Source organism: Dipodomys ordii, unplaced genomic scaffold (assembly GCF_000151885.1).
Source record: "Dipodomys ordii isolate 6190 unplaced genomic scaffold, Dord_2.0 Scaffold12, whole genome shotgun sequence".
Lineage (NCBI taxonomy): Eukaryota > Metazoa > Chordata > Mammalia > Rodentia > Heteromyidae > Dipodomys > Dipodomys ordii.
In genome coordinates, this window is record NW_012267228.1 from 2,169,960 (window position 1) to 2,195,898 (window position 25,939).

Genomic DNA, 25,939 nt, shown 5'->3' on the forward strand with positions numbered 1-25,939 from the left:
CCAAATCTGTCCATTTCCATTCGAGTAGAGAACAACATGTGGAATATCATTTGCATAGCAGCTGCTCAGTGAAGTTCAAGGGAGAACTTGGTGTGTGGCCAAGAACCTCACCGATCTCATGAGATGCCAAAGGCAATGTTCTGGGCTTGTGAATGGGTGAGAGTGTGACCCCTCACCAGATCCCAGGAGGGATAAAGCCCTAGGCACAGGCTCCCCTTGCCCTCCCTTCCCTGGCCTGTACCACAGTTTAGGAAAAGAAACCACAGAATGAGCTTCTTTAAGAGGTCTCAGACAGCAGGAGACTACAAGCATCAGGCTGGTAAATGGGTGGCAGGTACTACCAATCCAGATTAGTAGACAAAGATCCAAGGCACAGAGGTTTAGTAGTAAAATCACCCAGAAAAAGTTCATGATAGCAGCATCACCCTATGTGCCTAAGAGGGAGCCAAATTCTAGCAAGTATTCCTCCTGCAAACAAGTAAGAGGAAGGCGATATGATTGGGGAGAAAGGGGAGACCTAGGAAAGAGCTCCATATGCTCTTCTGGGATTGGCAGCACACTCGATCACAGCACCCTTTCTAGCTATTTGATTAGAACGAGGCTCCCTGGAGCTGCAGGCTACACACAGCAAACAGCTGAACAAGTGGGGTTTGGAGACACAACCATCCCCTTCTTAACCACCACCACTCATTGCTCTCAGAACTTACTCCTAGCTCACTGTTCGTCACTCTTCAAGGTTTCTATGGTGTCCAGAGAACAGCAGAGTTGTCAGTTCAGGTGGGAAAAAAAAAGTCAATAGCAGAGGTGTTTAGGTGTGAAAGTAAGATGGAGAACAGAGGTGAAAGGCAGATCTGTTTGGTTAAAGAAATAGCCTCTCCATCTCCCTAAGTGGTGGAGGGGATGCAGAAACCACAGTAAGCCCTGGGACACTTGGCAGTGCAGTGTGTGTAATAGTTAAAAACTGAAAAACAAGGAAGTGAGAGGATGTGATTAGGGGCAGGAGTTTCCTTCTGAGAGGGCCAGCCTGGAGCTGGCAGAAGAGCAGGAGAGGAGCCCACAGTGTCTCAGAAGGGCCCAAGAGGAGGCCACGGTGTCTCACAAGAGCACAAGAGGAGGCCACGGTGTCTCAGAAGCCACTACAGGTCATTCCTCCAGCCTAGTCTCTTTCATTCTTTCTCTTCCCACAAGACACCTGCTAGCCCACATTGCTGTCCTGGCTAACAAAGAGATAACTAGTCCAAGTCTTCTTCACATAATGGCCCCATCTATGTGAAAGACAAGGTGATCTAGAAAAATCCTGGCTTGGGCTTGGAAGGTGGCTCAGTGGTAGAGCGCTTGCCTTGCATGCCTGAGGCCCTGGGTTCGATTCCTCAGCACCACATAAGCAAAAAGAAAAAAGCCAGAAGTGGCGCTGTGGCTCAAGTGGTAGAGCGCTAGCCTTGAGCTGAAGAGCTGAGGGACAGCGCCCAGGCCCAGAGTTCAGGCCCCACAACCGGACCCCCCCAAAAAAAAGAAAAGAAAAATCCTGGCTTTATAACTTTGGCAAGTTATTAAATTTTGGGTTCTTATTTCTCTGTACAAAGTAAAAATAGTGATAATAATACTATCCTTGCAAGGTTTTAGTGTAGATTACATGAAATTGACATAGAAAACTTCAGAGGTTGGCACCATCTAGTAAGTAGTTTTATACTCCTTACTTTCCTTTTTCAGTTTACATATTTACTCTCAAGAGGTGAGATTTGATCATCGCAAAAGGTACCTCCAAGCTTGGCACCAGTGGCTCACTCAGGAAGCTGAGATCTGAGGATTGTGGTTTGAAGCCAGCCCGGGCAAGAAAGTCCATGAGACTCTTATCTCCAATAAACTGCTCAGAAAAAGCCCAATGGAGCTGTGACTCAAGTGGTAGAGTGCTAGCCTTGAGCAAAAGAAGCTTGGAGACAACACCCTGGCCCAGAGTTCAAGCTCCAAGACCAGCAAAAAAAAAAAAAAAAAACCTCAAGCTCATCTGAGTGTGTGATTCACATAAATATCACTTTACGGTTATTACAACACTGATGGGTTTTGTGCACTATGCTGGACTTGGCCTGCTGAGCTCAGGCCTTTCCAATAATCAAAAGCAGACCCTACAGACCTGAAAGGACTTCTTCCCAGAATCTTTGACTTGGGCGAAAGGCCACAGGTCCACTATGTAGCAAAGGCGTCCAGCTCATGACAGCCAGTACCATGCTGCTGAAGTAACCTGCTCTACCCCAATGTCCCTGAGAGGCTCTTCTCCCACCTCCTCAGCCGTGCACGGGGAACACCGGCGCCTCTCCTGGGAGGAGGGGAAAGGTTGCCTCACTCACCACCCATGGCTTGTCGCAGAAGTTGTAAATGGACTCCAAGGAGTTGATGCTGGGGAGGCCTGCATACTGCATGCCGATGATCAGGTGGCGGAAGTCCTCATTCTCTGCCATGCCAAATGCATGCTGCCGGATGAGGACAAAGTCTGGCCGGAAGGACCTGATAAAGAATGCAGAGGAAGGTTTTCCATTATCCAGCACCAAAGGTCATACATCATCACTTCCAAACCCAAGGGGGGAGAGGTATAAGGAGCCTAGTACCTGACCTCATTGTATTATTATTATTATTCCTTTCTGGACTAAGAAAGTGTTCTGGTAATTTCCAAAAGAGATCTGTGAAGAGATTCCTGAAATTCTCATTCCTTGGGCTAAGTACTACCCTTTATTCTAAGGGAGAAATACTGCAGGTCTGAAGAAACCTTTAAAGACCTCACACCTAAAGGGAAAGCTTTTTCCTTGTCGTCATGGATAATATGAAGCTTTCTGTGGCTGCACAGGTGCTGTTTATAACAGCGCCTGGAAGACTGAAGACACATCCAAGGCTGCCTTCACCATGCTACTGCCAGGTCTCAGGTCTTATAGCATTTTGCTTTAACTCTTCAAATCTACTCCTGAGCATAGGCAACATCCTTATCATGCCCCAGAGAGCAAGGAGTCAGGCTGGCCAGCATGCCAAAGTTTCCAATGTTATTCTTCCAAAGCGGGCACTAGGGAGGGATAGAACTATTTTTCACAGAGCTGAGGTTGAGCAATGGCTGCAGGAAGCACTGAGAATACAGAATGTTCCCACGCATGGGAATGCTCTCCACATTTCACCCCTAGCCAGTGAGCTTCCTAGTCATAACTGTGCTGCAGTTCCGGGGTTCTTGTCTTTGTGCTTTTGTTTCAGAGATCTTCCCAGAGGCAGTCTGTGGCAGTATCTGCCCCCCAAGGTTCTAAGGCTCAGAAATTTCACACCATGTGCAATGATCTTCCTGGTCCTCTGCCCAGGCAACCAGCCAGCTCCCACCTACAAACCCAGTCCAACCCAGGCTCAGAGATCAGGCTTCAATACCTGTGGCTGAAGGAAATGTCTTTCAGGGACTTAGCATCAAGTCAGCATGATGTCTATTTGGGTTGCTCTGAATCTAGTTCTGGGACCTGTGTTTAGTTCCCAGATACCCTCAGTCAAGCTTTTCCTGTCACTGACCCAGATCCTTTGGGGCACTGGAAAACTTCAGACACATGCTAGAGATCAAACTTCAGCCTATTCACCAGTTAGAAGAATGGAACTCTAGACTGGTGGTGGACCCTGAATTCCTATACTGGCATCTAAAAAGGCTAGCCTTACTTTTGCCAGATTCTTCTTGGCACCCTGCTACTGGATCTTTCTGTCTCCCCCTGCTTCATATGTGTTTGTATGTCCATAACACTCTAGCTCCAGTTGAAGAAAGCTGTCCATCTTTAGCTGTAGCATCTATCTGAGCTCACTTTATACTTGGGCATTTTTTTGTCTTTACTTCAAAAGAGAAAAGCTCATACTTCCTGTCTTTCAGTTCTAGACATTACCCCCTCCTAGTACAGCCTTTGTGACTGACCCAGATCCTGTTGGACCCTGGAAGCCTGGGAGTCAGAAAACTGAAGGCTGAAGTGGAGGGAGAGACTCCTAGAGTAAGTGTGATTTCTGAAAACCTGAAGCTACATTGACCTCCTGGGGGGATATCACTTTAGAAACCATTTCCTGCCATCTGGAATTCTCATTACTTTCCTCAAAGAATTGTTGGGTAGACAACATCCCAATCTATAAGATGCCCACCTGAAATGGAAGGGTTTAGTAATTTCTATTTTCTTCCATTCACAATGTCTATTCTAATCCTAGGTTTTCCTATCAGACATATGAGTTCCTAGGAATGAGTAACATAGAAAGAGCACAAGGCCAAGAGTCCTGTACTCACGCAAAGCACAAAACTTCCCACCTATTTACTGAGTGAGTCTAAGCAAACCAACATAAAAGAAAAGGCTGAATTAGATCAGATGTTTGAAAACTTTTTAAAAAGCAATAGAGAGCTAGGAATGTGGCTCAGTGGTAGAGTGCTTGCCTAGCATGCATGAAGCCCTGGGTTCCATTCCTCAGTATCACACAAACAGAAAAAGCCAGAGGTGGCACTGTGGGTCAAGTGGTAGCGTGCTAGCCTTGAGCAAAAGAAGCTCAGGGATAGTACCCAGACCCTGAGTCCAAGCCCCAGGACTGGTGGGGGAAAAAAAGCAATAGAATCACCAGGTAATTATAGGCTTGAGCCTGAGTAGCCTAACTGCTCAGGAGCCTGAGATCTGAGCATTTCAGACTGAAGTAGGCCCAGGCAGGAAAGTCCACAACTCTCACCTCCAGTGAACTACCAAAAAAGTTGGAAATGGAGCTATAGCTTAAGTGGTAGAATGCCAGCCTTGAGCAAAAAAAGCTAAGTCCGGCATCCAGTCCTCGAGTTCCAAGGCCAGTACAGCAAAACAAGTAACAAACGAACAATGGAATCTCAGGTTCCTGGGGAATTGCATAGAGAGGTAAAAGCACAGAGCAGCACTGACTAGGAGTGAGGAGACAGGAGTCCTAGTAGGAATCCTGTGACCTCTAAGCGTGCTCGTGACCCTTGGACCAAGAATTCATGGAAGGTAGAAGGCTTCCTTATCTACCACTTCCATGCAAGAAATATTATTACGTTCTGTACATCCTGCACGCTAGTGCCATCATATTGTAATACTCAACTTGAAAGCTATCTCTTCAAGCCAGAGCTAGCGACAGACTCAGTGGCCCCCAGGATAGCTCTGCTCTTACCGGATAACTTTTGTGCCATTCCGGAGCACCTGCATATCCACAGCATAGGTTCCATCGGCGTGGGCTACCAGGTTGAGCTCTGAAAACTCCGCCTGGAAAATAACAGCAGGGTAGTGATTCCAAAGTCCCAGCTTTGCCAAGTTCTTCAGAGACACCCCCACTACCAAACATTTATTTCGTTTTCAAAGCATTTTCACACACTGATTTCATAATAATCACAGCAATCCTACAAGACAGGTGGGAGAGATTATCCATATTTACCTAAGGAGGAAACTGCCTCCGTTAAACTTTTCTAGACAAACAAAACTTAGCATTGTTAGAGGCAAGCGCAAACTTGGGTCTTCTAACTCCTAGCTCAGCATGTTTAGTGCCACTTCTCTATAGAGTGAGATGTGAACCAGGCTAAACACCCCCTTTCTCCATTTCAATTCTTAAGCACTAGATTTTAGGTTAAATAAGTAGGTTTTACTACTGTTCTGCCCCTGAATAGCCCCTGTTAAGTGAATTACTTGTCCTGCTTGGATCTCAATTTCCTGAATGGGATCATTTCTATCCATTTTCTGTATGTAACAATTTAAAATGGATAGAGTATTCTGTAAATCATAATACACTGTGTAATGAATGAGGAATAACTTCTATTACACACAATACAGACATTATGTAATGAATGAGGAACAACTTCTATTACAGACAATACAGACATTATGTAAATCGGATCCCCCATTTCAACCAAGTGGGCCCATGCTCCTCTTATCATAAAACAAGGCAAGGGACAGAGCCAGGTAAAAAAATGGGCCCTTCAAGCGTTTACTGTAGGGGGCCGGGAGTGCGGTTTAGTGGTAGAGTGCTTACCTAGTATGCATGAAGCCCTGGGTTCAATTTCTCAGTACTGCATAAAAAGAAAAGGCTAGAAGTGGCGCTGTGGATCAAGTGGTAGAGTGCTAGCTTTGAGCAAAAGAAGCTCAGGGACAGTGCCCAGGCCCTGAGTTCAAGCCCCAGGACTGGCTAAAGAAAAAGAAAAGATTCCGTTTATGAGCAGACAGATGACTACTCAGAAATCAAGAGATGTGAACAGTGTCCTAAAAATACAGTCCTCCGAGGTTTTTTTCAGCCAGGGGATTTGTTGCTGTAAGAGGCCCACAAGAGTCACATTACTTTCCTTTATACCAACACCAAAACTGTAAAATAAAAAAATCAAGAGGACTAGCGGCACAACTCAAGTAGTACAGCACCTGCCTAGCTAGTATGAAGCCTCAAGTTCAAACTTGAGGGGGTAAGCGGGGGTATGGAGGAGTCAAAGACACTTCAAAATTATACCTCACAGGGAAAAAAAGCTCTAGGAAAAGCAAAGAGACAACACCCAGAATCCAGTACAACCACTGTTGTATTAGGCAGAACTGAGGCTTCCAGTCAGGAACCTGAGATAATGGTAATGATGCAGACAGATCTTACCTGTTCTACCTTGATATCATAATCTCCAAGGACTTTTTTGCCCCGAAAGCACTTGGCCCTGCAGAAAGGAAAACACACAAAAACAAATTCAATTTGAAGTCAAAAATTAACTCTCACAAAAAGAAGCTACCGCACACTAGATCGCAGAATAGGGTCAAGGACTTGACATCTAACACTGTCTGCTGTGGACACCATTAAGACAGCAGCCAATCCCCTCTCTTTGAGTCTCAATTTATCCACCTATAAAATAATCCACAGTGTTCTTTTGCTCTCAGCTTTGGTGATTTTATGTTCTCATCCCCAGCATTTCATTTTTTTCAAGTCTAGAAGTGGAAATTTCCTCATGTTGCTCTGGGTAAAGACCAGACTAATCTGACACGTGGTCTTCTTAAGTTTCTAGTCCTTTATTTTGTTCTAATTTTACAGCATTTTCCTATCCTTGGATTTTTAGGTTTTTAAGGAAATTTCTGGTAATGGTTTCCTCTTCATACTCGTAAGAGGAGAGGAGACGGAGGGGTGCTGGTATAATGGGGCGTAATGTTTAACAGTTCTGGAGATGGATGAGTCCAGCAGAGTGACGCAGCTTCCCCCTTTGTCAGGGGCCTCCAGGAGCCTCACCTTAATGCAGTAAGGCATCGAAGCCCCTGGCGAGCAAATCGGATCTATTTCTATTCGTCATTACCTTGCCTCTAATCTACCCTCTTCCCATAAGATTTTCTTTCTCTGACCATTTTTTGGGGTTGGTTTTCATTTGTCAAATGAGCCTTTTTTCCTGTATCCATTAACTAGATCAAACTTGCTTTTTCAATGCTTGAAACTTCCAACTGGCATATTTCAATAGAGGTTTTCTGGGAGTCTCTTCTCAAAATAAATGAATAAACCAATGTTTTGGGGCATCATGTTCCAGGAATTTTAAGTTAGTTGCTTTCAAGAACATTTCATTTAATACAACAATTTAGGAGATAGGGAGACAGCTCTTCATTTTAGAAAGAAGGAAATCAAGATTCAAAGGAGAAAAATGGCACCGTGGAGGGGTCATCCAGCAAGTTGGTGACAGAGACGGCATTCACCCAGACCTGTATGACTATGTGTGTGACACCCCCGGGCCGCCCACCGCACAGCACTGATTCCCCTGCTGGCTTATTTACTCTTTACAGCTCCCCTTCCATGGTGTAAAAACTGACTCGCCATGTGTGCTCACTAATTATTTTTTCCAGTTTCCTTCTGCTCTACAGGGGCTTAATGATGTTATGAGCATTAGCCTTCCCACTACAAATACTTCCTACCCTGGTTCCTGTCAGTTTACCCAGGATGAGGCCAGGCTATTTCCTTTTCTCTATGGACTCTGGAACAGCCCGTTCTAGGAAGTTGTCATTTGTCCTATCCAAGTCCCTGGCCACCCTGAAATTGCTCCTCTGAGGCACTCGGCCATCCTGGAGCTAGATCACTGGAGTCCATCCCCCCACCTCTGCCCCAGTTCCTTACTAAGCTTCACATCAGCTTGTTTCCAGACCCTGATCAACATTCACAGCTCAGCAAGCCCCTCAGGCGGGCGGCCGTAGCATGTGCCATTCCTTGGACTGCTCTTCTGCTCATGCGTGGCGCTATTCCTGCTTGGCAGATGATGGATTCTGTAGGTCTTTGTCTATGATTATAAAGAGTGAGAGCTAGAGTAAATGTCCCACAAGGTAGCTTTCTTCCATTGGTAGAGGTATGTCTACATTGCTGTCAGAATGTTTTTCTGATGCTTCCTACTATCTTCTGGTCTTAAAAATTAGCTCTCCTGTGAGGTAAATCTCAGGGATGATAATAATAACCTTCTACTGATTCTGTATGAACCTTGCATTTTCAAAGTACATTCTCAACTCATTTTGTTTCTCACCACTCTGTGAATGAGAACTGAGAGAGACAGGGTTTGTGCCCCTCTGACGGCTGGAGAAACTGAAACCCAGAAGTTAAATGACATGAACAAATCACAGAACACATCATATGAGTTAAGCCTACAACTAAGAATCTACATCTACATGTTCACATGCTGCCAAGTATTTCAACTCACTAGCTTATTTTGCAGGTTTAAAGCAGTGGTACTAAAGTACATGAATAGAACTTGGCTGGGTTTATCTGCCACTTCCTGCACCTGCCCATTGACCAAGCTGGCTAATGAGACTGTTTTCAGGCCTCTCCTCCACCCCCACCACTCCCCAGCAATTCCTAATGCCTTTTCCTTAAGGTAAGGTAATCTGTCCTGCTGGAAATCTTAGTTTGTGCTTCCTGGCCCAGGTCACTGACCTCTCTTGGCTGAGATACAGTCTTATAATAAAAGAGCCAAGACGGCAGGCAGATGGGACAGAGCCTCTTCTGGATAATGAGCACATTTTGTGCAGTTCCTGGCCCTTGAGTTCAGGTATTTAAGGAGGGAGGTAGTGTAATTTTATTTTTTAAGAAAAATTATATGTTCTAGAAGTAGGAAAAAATTTTAAAAAAACTACTGAACAGTAGCATACACACATAATGCATAATTTAACTGTGGCTATAGTAAATATACCTCTGAGCAATATTTCCATCTATGACATCTCATATTGTGTTAAGGAGGAGTACAGGGAAGTGATACTAGAGAGCAAAGAATCCTGGATTCTGTGGCACACGGACCTTACTGGAGCTAGGAAAGGTGTCCAGGACAACAATCTAAAGCATGGAAACAGCTGTGTATGTTTTTAAAATGTTGTTTAATGAATCTGGGAATGCCTGTAGACATAGCTCCCACTTCAATGAACACCACACCAGTTTCAGTCATGATTCTCACCTTACACTGCCATGTGCAAACAAATAAAGAAAAGTCATGATTTGCATCTTAACCAGCCTTAACTATTGCAAGTAGTCGGAAACCTTATTAGATGTGCTGGAATAGCCCTTAACTAAGCCTTGCAGTTTAATCAACACATGAAAAGTCACACTGGGAAATGAATCATTCAAAGTTAAGCACTGTGAAAAAATTTTAGAAAACAGCATTCAAAATGAAGACAAACTGATTTTCACTAGAAGTGGGGAAAAAACAAAACAAAAGCTACTAAACACCAGCATAAACACATATTTAATGCATAATTAACTGTGTCTGATTAAGTGTATCTTAATCTAATATTTCCATATGACATCTCATTGTGTTAAAAACAATATAATAGAGAACTACAGAATCCTGTAAGAGATTCTGTGGCAGATAAGGTCCCTTACTAGAGGCAAAAAAGGGTCCCTAGAAGGTAGAGAAGAGAGAGCATCTAAAAATTAAAAAAGAAAAAAAGCAACAAGCCTTTAGGTAATGCAGATTAGCAAATCCTATGCTGAGGAGAAATCGTATATATATATATATATATATATATATATATATATATATAAAATAGTAAAAGATGAGTAGGTCTTAAACTGTGTACTCAATGCCTTATTGCACTATTACAGTGTCCACAAGAGAAACTGTATGTATGTAATGACTATCTAAAGCATGACGCCTACATGGTTGAATCTGAAAACATAAATGCTGACACAGTAGACAGATACTCAGATGTGCCTTCTCAACTGCTCTAAGTACAACAGTTCCCATCTCTAAGTCACATCAGGCCTGTACACCCTGCAGTCTTCTTCAGGTCTTCTGTACTAGAGCAAAGCTCCTCAAGAGGAAGTTTACTGCCTCAGCTCCTAGGACAAAATATGGCAGTAGGTGCCCAGTGGCCCTTGAACAAATTAATTATAGCCCTTTCCTTAAGGGGAGTATTTGGTAGTTTGAGGTTATTTCCATCTAGATAAAAAGTTTACTTAGCAGGCTTTAACGCATACAAAATGTGTTGTTCATTTGTAACACACCAGAGTGAAAAACAATGTAACTATGATGGTATTCAAATTACTATCCAGTAATTGAAGGAGGATGAGAAGATGTACAAAATGCACCCAGAAACACCCTCATAATTGTACCAAGCAATCAGTGCATAGGGACCCCAGCTTCCGCAGACAGCGCCCTCTGGCTTCCTCGGGATGTAAATCACATGACTCCCGGGAGGACTTCACACTTAGCTATTGGCCCATCGCTCACAGGCACAGAGGCCACGGCAGTGTGGAACCCAATAGCAACCATTCTGTGCAATTTGACATTGAAAATCACTAACCAAAACATACTACGAAGGCCCTGCTAAGCTAAGCATTTAGTATAAAGGCGAATTTCCTTATGACTGAGCTCTGTCAATAGTAAGAAAAATAATGATAAAGCAATGTAATAAGTGAGGCAATGGGAGGAGAAGACTGAAGGAGCACAATGAAGCAGTACCTGATTTTAACTAGTAAGAGCTGAGAAAGCCTTTAGACACTGAATCACTGAGGTTATATTCATAAAGTCACACACACACACACACACACACACACACACACACACACACAGAAAGGTAATGAGGTCTACAAAGGTACTGAGGTTGAAAAATGTAAGCACATTTGAAGAAGGAACTGGAACTGGAAGTAGTGGTGAGTACTTGATCATGATCTCTAGAAGAAGGGCATAACCTGTGCTTCCAGAAATCAGAGCAAAAAGCCTTTCAATCGTTTTAGCTGTGTAAGGGTAAGCAAGGAGTCTGGGCAGGGATGGGGAAAGTTTCCCTTGCTCCTGATGCATTCACATGTTTATCACAAACACACTCAATTATGTTTATCAAAAATGAGCTTGGCGTTTCAGTGTGTGAGGAACATGACCTAGAACAAAAAGCTGTAAAAAAATTACATATTTTCTTCCCCTGCTCTGCGGAAGATGCAAGAATGAGAAAACATGAAGTAGATAAGCATTTGCAGCAACGATGGAGATACATTACTTGAATTTAAAGTTGAATTTAAAGTTATTGTGTCGAAGAGAAGACAGTTAACAGGCAGTCTGAAAAGCAAGAGGAAGGCTAAGATTCAAGTTACTGATTTGGGAATTAGTCTAATAGTGTGGTGGTAGAAGAAGTCCTGGCTACAAATGAGATCACAGAAGAAGAGCGGAAACAAAGGAACAAAAATAAAGGAAAAGAAGAGAGGAAGAAGAGAATAGATCTCCAGTGAAGATCAATACCAAAAAGCGAGAAGCCACAGGGGAAATGAGAATGGCCCAGATTCACCTTCAGCAAGAAACAGGCAACCTCTTTTCCTCAAAACCAGGGGGAATGAGTAAAGGTTGGTAAGTATTAATTGGCCTTCTTCTAGAGTCACTTTTCTGTATGATAGGAGGAAAAGTAGAAGCCTAGAAAAGAGATGAAGTTTGATTAGCCCTTCAAAATGGAATCACTGTAAGAATCACACCGACTTGAGAAGAGCCCTCACTGGGGCCTCCTGTTTGATTCGAGGGTATGAATCATCGAGGGTATGAATCCTAGCTGCACCCTGTCCTGGCTGCACAATCTAAAGCAAAAAGATAGACTTTTAAAAAAAGTATAGCATATCGATTGTTTCTAACATATTTATAAGATTATGTCTTTGTTGCCTTGTATGTCCCTCCCCGATGGTACAACCCCTGCTTTCATTATATATGATGTTGGTATACGTGGAGGGGAAGGGAAAAAACAAATTGTAAAAACAGGGATACAGGAGGACCCATTGCAACAATGAGATGTACAAGTCATTATGTTGAAAAACGAACTTTACAACTTTGGTGGGGGAGGAGGGGGGGGAGGATACAAAGGGACGGGAAGGGGAAACAAAGCAGGAGGCTACAATGCTTGATAAGAAATGTGCTCATTATCTTACCCACGTAATTGTAACCCGTCTGTACAGCATTTTCACAATAAAAATATATTTTAAAAATGTATAGCATATAATTTAAAGCGGTCAAGTGTTCAAAAGCAATTTGAAGCATTTCAAGTGTTCAAAGGCACATAAAAGGATAAAACATGATGTTCTCTACTCTTATTACTTACTCTCTTTTCACACGTATCACCTACCATCATTTGCAAGTGTGTTTTTCCAGGGGGAGAGCACAGATAAAACCACAGCATATTAATTTCAATCATACACAATGCAACATACTAGAAAAACTATTTTTGAACCTTGATTATTTTCCCACTTGTATCTTGGTGACACACTTTTTACACATACCAATGGGACTCCCTTTTTTAACAGCTGCATAAAATTCCATTTGAAAAGCTATAGTAATTTAACCAATATTTACTGGTGGGCATTGATATTTGGAGATTCCTATTTTTGGAATTACAATTAGTGTAACAATGGTTTACATTTAAAATATATGCACAGAATAAATACTGTAGAACTACTGTACAAAGGCTAAAGCATTAAGAGTTTTTACTAAATTATGAAACTGCTTCGCACTCAAGGAAAGGTTATGCCACTCCCATTCTCATCAATGACTGAGCATTTAAGCAGTGTACTTTGCTTCCCTTAGTTTGCCCCCACTGTCCCTTAGAAGATGGCAACAGTAGCTGCTCAGCATGGACTTTCTGATTGGCAGTCATATAAAATAAATTCAAATTCCTCCCCTGTGCTCACAGGCCTAAACAGAACCCAAGGTGTACATCCTTCAGCATTGGCTAAAAATATCTGTGATGCCTGTGTTGTCAATTTCCCCCTATTGTGACATTTTCTTAATAAGCCTACCAGCTGAGGATCTATGTGAGTTTAATGGCTTAGAGCTTCCTTGATGGACCAGGTAATGAACTATCTCCCCTTAACTGCTAAAATTGAGTAGAGGCTTCTAGATTTAACTCTTGTTACGCAAAGAAAAAAATAACTTCCCTGTTTTCCATCCACTTGCTTGGGGCTTGTGGGATGGAGGAACATGATTTCAGAGAGTCCTGGGCCCATGCCACACTCGCAAGCTTGCCGGCTGAGGCGGAGGCCTCCATCTCTCTGTGGGGTCATGGAGAAAGACTTCTAGAAATAGCCATCAGGGAACTCAATTCTCAGCTATGTGACTTGGGGCAAGTGTCTGCCTCTTCTTAACCTTGGTTTCCTTATGTTTAAAATAGGATTAAATCTGAGTAGAGTGCACTGTGCCTATTAATCCAGCTGCTCTGGAGGCCAAGGCAGGAGGATGTCTTAAACCCAGGAAGTTTAGATTAGTTTAGGCAATTGTCTCAAGCACAAAACAAAAAGGAGGTGGAGCCGGGTGCTGGTGGCTCACACCTGTAATCCTAGCTACTCCGGAGGCTGAGATCTGAGGATCGCGGTTCAAAGCCAGCCCGGGCAGGAGAGACCGTGAGACTCCTATCTCCAATAAACCACCAGAAAACCAGAAGTGGCGCTGTAGCTCAAGTGGTAGAGCGCTCGCCTTGAGCTGAAGAGCTGAGGGACAGCGCCCAGGCCCAGAGTTCAAGCACCATGACCGACCAAAAAAAAAAAAAGGAGGTGGTCCAGGGTGGGGGTAAAGGGTTAATCATGAGTACCTGCTAGGCACTAAACACCAAAGCTTTTGTATATTTCACTTTAAGAATACCTGGAGCCGGGTGGCGGTGGCTCATGCCTGTAATCCTAGCTGCTCAGGAGGCTGAGATCTTAGGATTGTGGTTCAAACAGCCCTGGCAGGAAAGTCCGTGAGACTCTTATCTCCAATAAACCACTAGAAAACCAGAAGTGGAGGTGTGGCTCAAGTGGTAGAGCACTCACCTTGAGCTGAAGAGCACAGGGATAGCGCCAAAGCCCAGAGTTCAAGCCCCACAACCGACAAAAAAAAAAAAAAAAAAAAAAGACTAAGAATACCTGGCCTGCAGGTTGCTGTGAAGAGAAGAAAATTGGGTGATGGTAAAATGATTTGGAAACTAAAATGCTCTGAAAATACGAAGCATTGTTAGTAAAGTGCAGCAAATATTTATGCTGTTTTAGTGTTGCTACAGCCCACATGGCCTCTCCTCTTCTGAACTTTCATTACATTCATTGTCTGCTCCTTATACTTGGCTCCTAGCAGCAGCACCTGACACCACATTTAAAGTCTAATAATCTGACATGACCCACTACCACCAGATTCTCCTGAATCTTTTGGATTTTATATATTGATTATGTCTTGTTTGGTTATATATTTTGGTTATACAATTGCAATCACTGTATGTTTTGATTTCCAAGTCTTTTGCAGAGCTGTACACTTAGCAGATCTACTATCAGACCTTGCTTATTAACTGGAAACGTTAAGAGTGGTAGTTAGTGCAAGAGCAATGTAGAAAACCAGAAGAGCCTGTCCTCAGGACCGAGAGAACTGAGTCTGCTTCTACAGGCCCAGCCACCTCTCTCTTCCCCTCCCTGCCTTTCCCCCTCCCCCCCTCCTCTCCCTTTCTCCTTCTTTCTTCCCCTTCTCTTCCTTGGTATGTGCCTGTGCTAAAGTATCAAGTCTTTTCCTCCTTATCCTTCCCCACAAGAAAATCTGTTCCCTATCTCCATCTACACTGGACCTTCAGGACCTGGAAACAGCCTGAAATATAAATTATCCCTACACAGAGGAATGTGCCTAAAAATCAAACCTCAAACTACAAGCAACTGCAGTGATGGGGCGGGTAGTTGGGCGAAGACTTCCTTAAAGCTTTGAAAATAATCCAGTACCTAGCAAACTCCTAGCACTGGTCTAACAAAGTGCTTAAGTTTCAGACTCTCAGTCTTGTTCTTTTGACTATTTCAAATCTTTAAGGGCACAGATAATAGACATGGCAAGGGATTCATATTTCCTGCCCTACACAGGAAGGGTGACACCAAGGCTGCTTGCTCTGAGAGTTTGTGAGCACCTGCTGCCACCCACTGGCAAGACATGCACTGAAAATTCACCCCAGTTTTGGCTCACCCTCCCACTGAGTGGTCACAACTCCAGTGGCAAGGATTTCCCTCTAGTGCTTATTAGTCGTTCTGAAAAACCATGCCGCGGGGCTGAGCAGCAGCTCAGGGGTAGTAGAGCACTTGGACAGCCTGGTCTATAACAAGCACTGCAACAATGAAACCAAACAAACAAACAAAACCCCTCATGCCCAAAGTTTAACTGTCTTTTCTAAAAAAAATCATGTGTACCACCCAAGCTGAATGGCCAGCTTTCTGCAACCTACAGAAATAAAAGACTAGTTTGTCAGTAAAAACAGTTACTAAGAGCCAGTGGTTAAAGTGCTAGAAATATAAAGATGTATTATTGGTTGCCAAGCATAGAAAATATAATCTAATCAAACTGTATTCCTAATTTTTAAACTCTTCTTTACAAAAAATAAGCTAAAGCATACAACTAAAATAACAACAAACACGAAAGTTTCATCTAGCCCAGAAAGATGTGCCTGGAACATTTCCTCAAACTTCAAGGAAAAGTAAGTTTCCTCTACCTTGAAGGTTAATGAAGAGACAGAACAATGAAAGTATGTAGTACAAGGTATATGGTATACACATATGAACAGAGAATCACGAGGACCCAAAGGAAGGGCAGTTCTTCTTGCCTGGAGAAGTCAAGGAAGGCTCAGGAGAGACAGAGGGAAAAATATGACTAGGACACAGAGTTAAAAGGCCAGGGCAGAGGCCGGGGACTTAAGTGAGGTTCTGGGCACATCAGGGTCCAGATCTCTGAATAGGCTGAATAAGAACTGAGGTTCTCAAAAGTCATTCTGGGGCTGGGAAGGTGGCTCAGTGGTAGAGCGCTTGCCTTGCATGCAGGAGGCCCTGGATTCGATTCCTCAGCACCACATAAGCAGAACAATAAAAGCCGGAAGTGGTGCTGTGGCTCAAGTGGTAGAGTGCTAGCCCTGAGCTGAAGAGCTGAGGGACAGTGCCCAAGCCCAGAGTTTAGGCCCCACAACCAGACCCCCCCCAAACAATAAATAAATAAAGTCATTCTGGGTATCTGGGATTTAATGGTTGACTTCCAAAGGACTTTTTTTTTAACCTGACTGAAACTGTACCTCTTTGTACAACTCCTTTTTAAAAACTTTAATTTATCATGGACATTTTTATCCTCAATAATTGCAACATTTTTTATGCCTTTTCATTTATCACCTGCACATTTTTTTTTGTTGTTGGAATTGTGGCTTGGAAACTTTAAAGCAAATCTCCAATTTTGTTTCTTCTGCCCATGTTTAATTATTATCACTAACCGGTTGCTGGGCACTGGTGGCTCATAGCTGTAATCCTAGCTACTCAGGAGGCAGATCTGAGGATCACAGTTCAAAGCCAGCTGTGGCAGAAAAAATCCCAAGAGACTCTTTATCTCCAATAGCTACCTCCAATTAATCATCAAAAAAGCTGGAAGTAGAGCCTCAGTCTTGAGTGAAAAAAGCCAAATACAAGGATAAGGCTCTGAGTTCAAGCCCCAGTACTGGCACAAAAGAAAACAAATATCTAACTGGTAAATGACTTAAAATTTTATTTATTGGGGCAAAATATACATAAAACCTGATATTTTAACAATTTCAAGTGTGCAATTCAATAGCATTAAGCACATTCTCAATATTGAATCATTATCACCACTTTCTACATTCAAAACTTTTCATTACCCCAAGCATAAACGATTTCTCTCCCCCCTTAGTCTGAAGTAACTGCTAATGTTCTCTGTTGCCGCAAATTTGTCTTTTTAAATATAGGTACTATGTCATTATCTCACTGAAGAAAATTAGCCATTTTTATTAAAGGATTTATTAAGTCTATATTCAAGTTTTCCTCTCTCTAAAAATACTCTCAAAGATTTTTACGAAGAGAAGTGATATGCCCAGGGCCTGCAAGTCTGCTTTGTCTGCAAGCGGAAGGGCCTAGAGGCAATGAATTAGGGATCAAGATCATTTGGGGGGCAGTAGCAGTCCTGGGCTTCAGGATTTTCTATTTTGTTGGCACTTGGAAGCACTCAGCTGACAACTTAGTTGCTTGACTAATTAGACCTAGGAACTTATAAACTATTGCAGACATGATAAAATTTAAACTTAGCATGAAAGTGACATTAAACATTAGAACTTAAGACTGAGTGCAGTGACTGGTGCCTATCATCACAGCTACTAGGAAGTGAAGAACAGGCAGATCATGCTCAAAGCCAGCTCAGGAAAAGTTAGAAGAATTTATCTCAACAAGTTTGGCAAGCAGTAGTGGTTGGCACTCGTAATCCCACCTATACAGAGGCTGTGGGTAGGATGATACTGGCCAGAGACTGAGCCCCAGAAAAAGCACCAGACCCTAACTGGAAAATAACGATAACAAAAGAAAGGCGTGGAGGCATCGCTCAAATGGTAGAGCACTACCCAGGTACGGGCCAGCACTGCCAAAAATAAACAAAGTTTTCAGAGAGGAGCTACTAGAAATAAAAGAAAGTCATACAGCCTGGCCCGGCAGATATTCTGGAACAGAGATAGAAATGAGACCTCAACAGTCAGGTGGGACCTTACAAATACTTGAAGGGGTTCTCAGTGCAAATTTGGACTTGTTACCTAATTCATGGACCACAAAAATTCCCTTCAGACTATGGAGACATTTCCGTTGGGGATAACTAACTGGCTTAGGAATAAGAAAGGAAAAACTCGAAGAAAATAGCATGTGTCTGCATAAATGCAGTGTCCTGTGGCTGGTTCTTGATACCATTAATTCTTGATTAAGTTGTTAAATCAAAGCCGTTACAACGAAGGCACTGGGTGGATAGAGGAAGCTGCGCAGCATCTGAGTCAACATCCATACAAATGATCTGGAAGAGAGGGCACGGGGAAACTGCCAGGTCTGCAGATGGCATTCAGCACTGCCAGGGATTAAAATGCCAAGCTGATTAGGGATAAACGGAATGAAGATGTGGACGTGGGCAGAAAAGTGGCAGAGGAGTTTTAATGTGACTAAGTGTAAGAAAACAAATTCAGGAGAAATAATCTTATCAGAGGATAATGAACCAGTGTTCAACTACAACATGGTAAAGGAAGTCAAACAACAGAAAATTATTCTTTTAAGATACGCCAAAAGATGTCACAGAAAAAAAAAAAAGAAAAACAAAGAAACTAAGAAAACAAAGAAACTAAGTCTTAACTATCAGGGGGCAGTTTGTTGGAAATCCGACACAAAAAGCATCAAAATGCCTTCTCACACTGATCTCAAATCATACAAACCACAATAGAGCATGTCTACTCACACACACACACACACACACACACACACACACACACACACACACGCATAACACTATGAAGGTAGAAATGTTGTTTTTTTTTAAACCAGAACTCAAGGAAATGGGTGCTTTTAGGAAAGCTAACTTAAGTCTTCCTCAGTCTATAACACAAAGAAACAAAGGTGCACATGGGTGTGATGGGAAAGAGAAAACTCAGTGACTGGGGCTGGGAAGGTGGCTCAGTGGTAGAGCGCTTGCCTTGCATGCAGGAGGCCCTGGGTTCGATTCCTCAGCACCACATAAGCAAAAAGAAAAAAGCCGGAAGTGGCGCTGTGGCTCAAGTGGTAGAGTGCTAGCCTTGAGCTGAAGAGCTGAGGGACAGCGCCTAGGCCCAGAGTTCAGGCCCCACGACCGGACCCAAAAAAAAGAAAAAAGAAAACTCAGTGACTGTGTATGTCACTCATCTCAGGCAACCTCAATCATCCTATAAGGTTCCATGCACCTCACCTCAATGGTACCGGTTTTATGGGAAAATAATGCACAATTGCAATTGAATTAACTGACTTAAAGAACAAGAAAAAATTAAGCACCATGATGATTGTGTTTAGAGACTGCACATTTCTTTATATGGATCAGCTCTTTTGATGACTGTGTTTAGAGACTGCACATTTCTTTATAGGGATCAGCTCTTTTGATGACTGTGTTTAGAGACTGCACATTTCTTGATGTATATTACTGTGCTCTACTCATTTTGTATTTCCCATCACTATTCCACTGCTTGACAAAGAGCAAATGCTTAGAAAATGTTTACATGATCACTGAATTGAATATAACTAGACATTTGGAGGTTAATATCAGAGAGGACGGTCAGGCTCAGACAGACAGCATCTTGTGCTAAGAGATAGCTGAGGATACTTGGTCTTTTTCTGGGGTTTATAAAATCCCAAGTGATCTTCAGGAGGGCTTCAGCAGCAGAGGTGGGAGCAGATGAGACCCCTTTAGAAAAACAGCAATCAGAAAGCTCTGAAAGTAACTAATTTCTGAGTAAACACTCCAGCTGTGACTTTAATTGGGAACAGCAAATCACTTTTTCAGAGCAGATTTTCTGAAGGTATCTATTTTGGGGAATAATTAAATGATGCAGTATCACAAGATAACAAGATTATCATATATAGAAAAAAATTGTAATTCAGAAGAACACGTGATGTGGTGATTAGATGCATTTGTCTGTAATTATAGTGGAGCTACAGAACAGAATGCTTTGGAGTCATGGGACAGATTCTCTTTCCATGACTGGCTTATAAAATTAAATCAGCTGATTTCATATTAGAGCAAAGTGAATCAGTTCTAAAGTTTGCTTTGGAGAAAGATCAGGCAAATATAATTTTCAAAGGGTATAGGTGAATTTTATACATAAGAGAAATAGGGCTCTTAGCATTGAGAAAGCACCAGGTTTATCTCCAGTCCAGGGTCACATACCAACCACCACCAAAGCTCAAAGCTGCACATTTCAGATGCACTTCTGCATCCATCTAGATGCAATCCAAGATCTCCATGATCTGACCACCACATTCTATTTCAGACTTATCCCTCCTTCTTTCCCTCGTACAATTCTGTTAGTTTCTGCATCACTCAGGAAAGACACCTCTACACCCCGCCACCGGGTGCCTTCCCCGGGGCACTCGGCTTGGTGCACAGCACGTGATTCGGCTCCGGCTTGCATCCTTAGATGTCCTTGTGCAGTGAACAAGCCATTCTGTTCAGGAGCCGTGACCTACCCCATCTCCCATTCAGATAGCTTCCCGGACATCACCCCTGTGGCTCTGTCCACTGTAAGTTTACCCCTCTCAACATTCTTCAAGGACTAAGAAAAGTTCTGCCTGCCTTGTGGAATTTTTTTCCCCTGCAGTAGTTTCTTTTACTTTTGAAATTCTTGCCAAACATGAGTGAGACTTGAGTGAGAACATGAGGCCTAGAGTTTAAGCCCAAATACCATTATTTGGTGTGTGTGAGGGCATTTTTGAATAAGACTGACATCAGCCTCAGAAGAATCAGCAGACTGCCATCCTCAATGTGGTGGTATCATTTACCACATTAAAACCTGCATAGGACAAAAATGTGGAGCAAAGGAGAATCTGCTAATCCACTTGACTTCATCAAGCTGGTTCAGTGGTCTTTAGACTCTGACTGAAACATATCCATTGGTTACCTGAGTTTCTAATTAGCTTACTAAAAATCTTCGGGTTTTTTTCACATTTTTAGTTAAGTTTTTATTGTGAAAATACTGTACAAAGGGGTCACAGTTACATGAGCAAAGTAATGAATACATTTCTTATCCAGCATTGTTGCCTCCTCCTTTGTTTTACCCCTACCATCCCTTCCTTCCTACTTCCTCCTCAGTTACAGCCTCCACCCCACCCCACCCCATCCCCTCTTGGGACTTTCCTATTAACTGTACAAACCAATTTCTTCTCTCTCTACTTCCCCATCTAGATAGGAACAAAATACTGTTACAGTAGGACCCGTGCCCAGGTCTATCTATCCCATGACCATCTTGAACACATACAAAAACATGTATTCTAATGGGAAGTTCTCCATCTTGCTATACTGTTTTAGTAGTGTAGGGTGACAATGATGAGGATTACATGTCGGCCTTGTCACACTAGGGAAGCATTCTACCACAGAGCTACAGCTGGTGGCACTTGGGAGGCTGAGGTGGGAAGACAGCAAGTTTGAGGCCAGCCTGGGCTTCGAAACTAGATCCTGCCTCAAAGAAAAACAAAATCAAAATGGAAAAGAGCTTTGGATGTAGGTTAGTGATAGAACACTCACCTAGCTGTACTAGGCCCTCGATCAGATTGCCAGCACAGTAAGTAAATAAACAAACAAAATAAAATCCAACAAAATGAGAAGCAGACCATGCTCCCATTCCATTCCACAATGTTGCCTCCTTACAGTAAGAAAGGCAATGTACTCCAAAATTAAAGACTGCAATCAAGCAAAGACCCTAAACGATACAAGACACAGAAACCAAGGACTTGATTTCCATTATCGTGCTTTTGAGATCAAGGATGTAAACAATGGCTGCGCTACAGAAGTATAATGGAGTTTTATTTACTTTTGATTGATGTGTTGATTCTGCTTCTAATACTGCATGACCAGTGGGTACACAGCTCAGAGAGCATTTGCTACAAAGAAATAAATGAATTCTCCCCACATCCTGCTCTCACTAGGAAAGGAGACCTGAACCTCTTTGCTGGTCCAAGTACAAGCGGCCATGGCTGGTATTATCGGCCCACTCACCATCATGGCTCAGCAGAAACAGCCTTGTATCTCAAGGCAATACACTTGTGATTTCCAAATCCAAACCCAGGTGCTACATTCCATTCCACAATTTTCCAGCTGGCACCAATTCGGGGAAGATATTGTTCACCAGAAGAGGTGCTCGTGACGATTCTGGCAGCCTACGAGAACTGGCACTGTCCTGGCAGAGTCATACCATACGTTCCCCAGGTGCACCTGAGTTTAGCAACATGGAGCTAGTCAGGTTCTTCATAGAGAAATGCACTTTAGGCACAATCCTCTCATTTTCACAAGTGGCAAAACTAAGCCTTAAGGAGAAAAAAAAAATGGCCCAAGATCACGCAGTGGGAGCCCTATGGAAATAATGTCTTCTCATCCCAATGGCTTTTTTAGCTACCTCCAGTTTATCCCAGAGTGTGAAGCCCAGGCCCTTGTAAGAAGTGCAGATGCATGCAGTGCTGTCCAGGCTCTTTCCTGTGATTTTGTCCATCCTTCTGACCACCTCTAAAGATCCACTGACATTCTCTTCATATCCAACAAACTCTAATTAACTATTTTTAAAATGAGCCTGAACGTATCAGCCTGAAAATTTGGCCCACCTTATCCTTAGTGTTTGAAAGAGAGACTATTATTCAGTGCTATTGTAACGAAATGCATTCCATAATCCTTAAAAAAAATTACAGGTCTCACTCATTCATTCATTCATTCAACCGAAGTTCACCAGATTCAACAGAAGATCACCTATTATTTGCCCAAATGTATGAAAAATACCGGGAAGGGTCAGCGGAAAGGAAGGCCTCACGTAGCTCTATCACAAAGAAGAATAAAAAATAAACTGGCATTGACAGAAGTGTAGTAGGTTATTCAGAATACAAACATTACATTAGCTATAATAAAATTAATAATAGGAAGTGGTACTGTGGTTCACATGGTAGAGTGCTCGCACCCAGGCCCAGCACCGAGGCCCAGAGTTCAGGCCCCACGACCAACAAAGAAAAAAATGCATATAAAACTAATAATAGATAAAAGCTAAAATTTAGCACTAGTTACCATGCTAAATATTTCTTATTCAATTTATCCTCACATGAGTCTTGATAGGTAGAAAGCCTCATCTCCTGATATTTGGATAAGACATCTATGGGACAGAAAGACTGCATAATTTCAAGTTCATAACACTACTGAAGAGGGATTTAGGATTTGAAACCAGGCAAACTGACTCTAGAGAAGAACCTATGAACCACTTTACCCTTGTTCTAAAATATGACATTATTCAAAAAGAACTTTTACGGAGAATCCAGTAAAAAAAAAAAAACAAAAAAAAGTCTCAGAGTCAGGTGTGGTGGTTCACACCTGTAATCCTTGGGAGGCGGAGATGGAGGAATCTGCTTGAGGCAAGCCTCGGCAAAAAAGAGTTTAGGAAACCTCATCTCAACCAATGACAAGCTGAGCATGCTGGCACCCTGTCCGCCTGTCACCGCAGCTCACAGGAAGGCCAGGGTCCAGGCCAGGCACTATTCAGAAGGTAGGGGTTGTGGCTCAAGTAGTAGAGCATCTAGCAAGTATGAAGTTTCAAGCCCAAGTACTGCCAAAAGAAAAAATATTCACTTTTGTGAATACTTTATATTTGACTTTTTAGATTAAATAAAATTTTGTAATAAAATAAGAGTATAACTATTTCTATCACTATTTTCAAATAGATTTCCAAGGAAATACTACTTATGAAATAAAACCTACCTTAAAAAATGCATACTTGTGGAAGAAAGTAAAAATGACCAACATGTTGCGGCACAATTTGGTATCTTCCTCACTAGTAGTCAACCCTTTATCATGTCAATCATCGTTTTCCCCACAGTAGCTTTCAGGAGAAAAAATCTTTACTCTCAACTCTCGAAAGTAAGCTTTTCAGTTTCTTTATAGACAAGGCATATGTACGTTATGATTCCTTTACTCATATCCTACATGATCTCTATTCTACCTATGCTCACTGACAGCCTGTTTAATAGTCAGATTCAGTTTTGCAAAATGAAACTGTTTGCACAATGAAGTGAATATATTTGATACTACCAAACTATACACTTAAAGATGATAAATTTATCATATTATCTTATCAAAACTAAACGTAAAAATTGCTGTGGCCTTTTAGACTCAGGAGACCTAAGCTTCAAAAATATTTTTATTCTAGAGCAAGTAACATCCTAGACTTTTGCTAAAATAATTCTGTTTATATCACAATCCAGAAGAAATAAAAGAAATTCTGATTATAAGATGAAGAGGGAATTTGTGCACCTGACGATTTTATATAAATTTTATTTTCTTCATTTTCAAGTGTAAGTAGTTGCCCACATGACTTACAAATGACTTCCAGGCTCTGAGATAGAGGAGTTAAACAGTGCATGTCACACAGACTTGAATATGTATGAGAAAGGGCATTTCAGGTGGCTTTGACAAAAGTACTGCAACAAGAGCATGTAACTCACAAAGCCCTGGTATGTGATGCAGTGCAGCTTAATACAGGTAGGAACAAGGCAGAGAAGAGATGGGGTCAGGGAATAGAGCAGGAGGAAGGAACGGGCAGGACAGAGCCAGGTCCTTGCTTCGTGGTTTGCCAGTGACTAGGAGATAAGCCTCTGCAGGACCTGTGAAGCAAGTAACTTAGGAATTGGAGAAGGATAACACAAAAACTTTGACAGGACCCTCTCTAGAAGGGAGATTTCTACCTGAATATTATGTATTTCTGGGTTCCAGATTTCAAGCTTTGGGAGTTTTGCTTAAATATACCTTGAAGCCGAGATGAGGTTCCTTCTTTGTGTCAGCAACCTAGATGCATATCTCAGAGACACAGTGGTCTGCTTCTTTCACCCATAGGAAACATAACCAAGCAGATCATCAAATCCTACCTCACATGCCAATGCAAGAATCTCCTCTACAAGATTCATAACAATCATTATATTGACATAAAGAAATATTGAAGGTGTTTCTGGGGACTTTTTTTTGTCGGTCCTGGGGCTTGAACTCTGGGCCTGGGCACTGTCCCTTAGCTCTTCAGATCAAGGCTAGCATGCTACCACTTGAACCACAGCGCCACTTCCGGCTTTTCTGCTTATGTGGTGCTGAGGAATGGAACCCAGGACCTCGTGCATGCAAGGCAAGCACTCTGCCACGGAGTCACCTTTCCAGCCCTTGGGGCTTTTGATATTGTTTTCATTTTGGGCTGAAATGCACCTCGTGAAGCCTGCTTTTGTTCTAGATCTGCCCATATAAAACCAGTGTTTTGCTTTCTTGCCCAGCCCGTCCTGCTGGAAGCTGGAGGCTACGCTGTTCCTCTTCTCTCAAACCCTGCTTCTATGATATGGGTCGTGAAGCCTGAAGTCTGCTTTTTGAAATGTGTTGCTTATGTTCTCAGAACATGATGATTAAAATTCAATGGGATTCTTCTGGATGGTCAAATCAAGACTGTGTGAGGCAGCAAGTATTAGAAGTTGAACAAATCTGAGCTTTTATGGAGTATAGCTTTCTTCAGGCAAACAATCACTTAGGAAAAAAACATGACCTTGGAGAAATCCAAGTGCATTTATTTCATTAAATGTATTATTTTGGGGGGAGGGACAGGAAGTTCTGGGGTTTGAAGCCATTGCCTCAGTTGTAAATGCTCTCCACTTACACCATGTCTCCAGCTTTGCTATAGTTACTTTTCAGAGAGGGTCTTGTGCTTTTGCCTGGGCCAGCCTTCAGAGAAGTCTTCCCTGTAACTCCTGCACCACCAGGATTATAGCATGATTCCATGCCTGACAAAACTGGAGGGTTTCAATCAGACTTAGCAGGATCTCTTTAAGTGTATATGATTTATTTTTAATGTGTAAAAATAAAAATTCAGTTATTAGGATCCTCAGCCAGCTACGCATTTCCTAAAATTTAAGTTCATCACATCCAAAGAAAGATTTCAAGCTTACAGACATTTTAAAACAATGTAACAAGCACCTGTTTTTTACTATC

General features: G+C 42.4%; 1 protein-coding gene across 1 annotated transcript in view; it reads right to left on the reverse strand.

Annotated features, from left to right (window-relative positions):
• Window positions 1-25,939, reverse strand: part of Syn2 (synapsin II) — a 117,285-nt gene that overhangs the window by 34,151 nt on the left and 57,195 nt on the right. The window contains exons 3-5 of the mRNA XM_013010338.1: window positions 6,604-6,661; window positions 5,152-5,243; window positions 2,346-2,502 (exon numbers count right to left, since the gene is read on the reverse strand). Of these exons, the coding sequence (XP_012865792.1) occupies window positions 2,346-2,502; window positions 5,152-5,243; window positions 6,604-6,661 (307 nt within the window). The remainder of the gene's footprint in view (window positions 1-2,345; window positions 2,503-5,151; window positions 5,244-6,603; window positions 6,662-25,939) is intronic.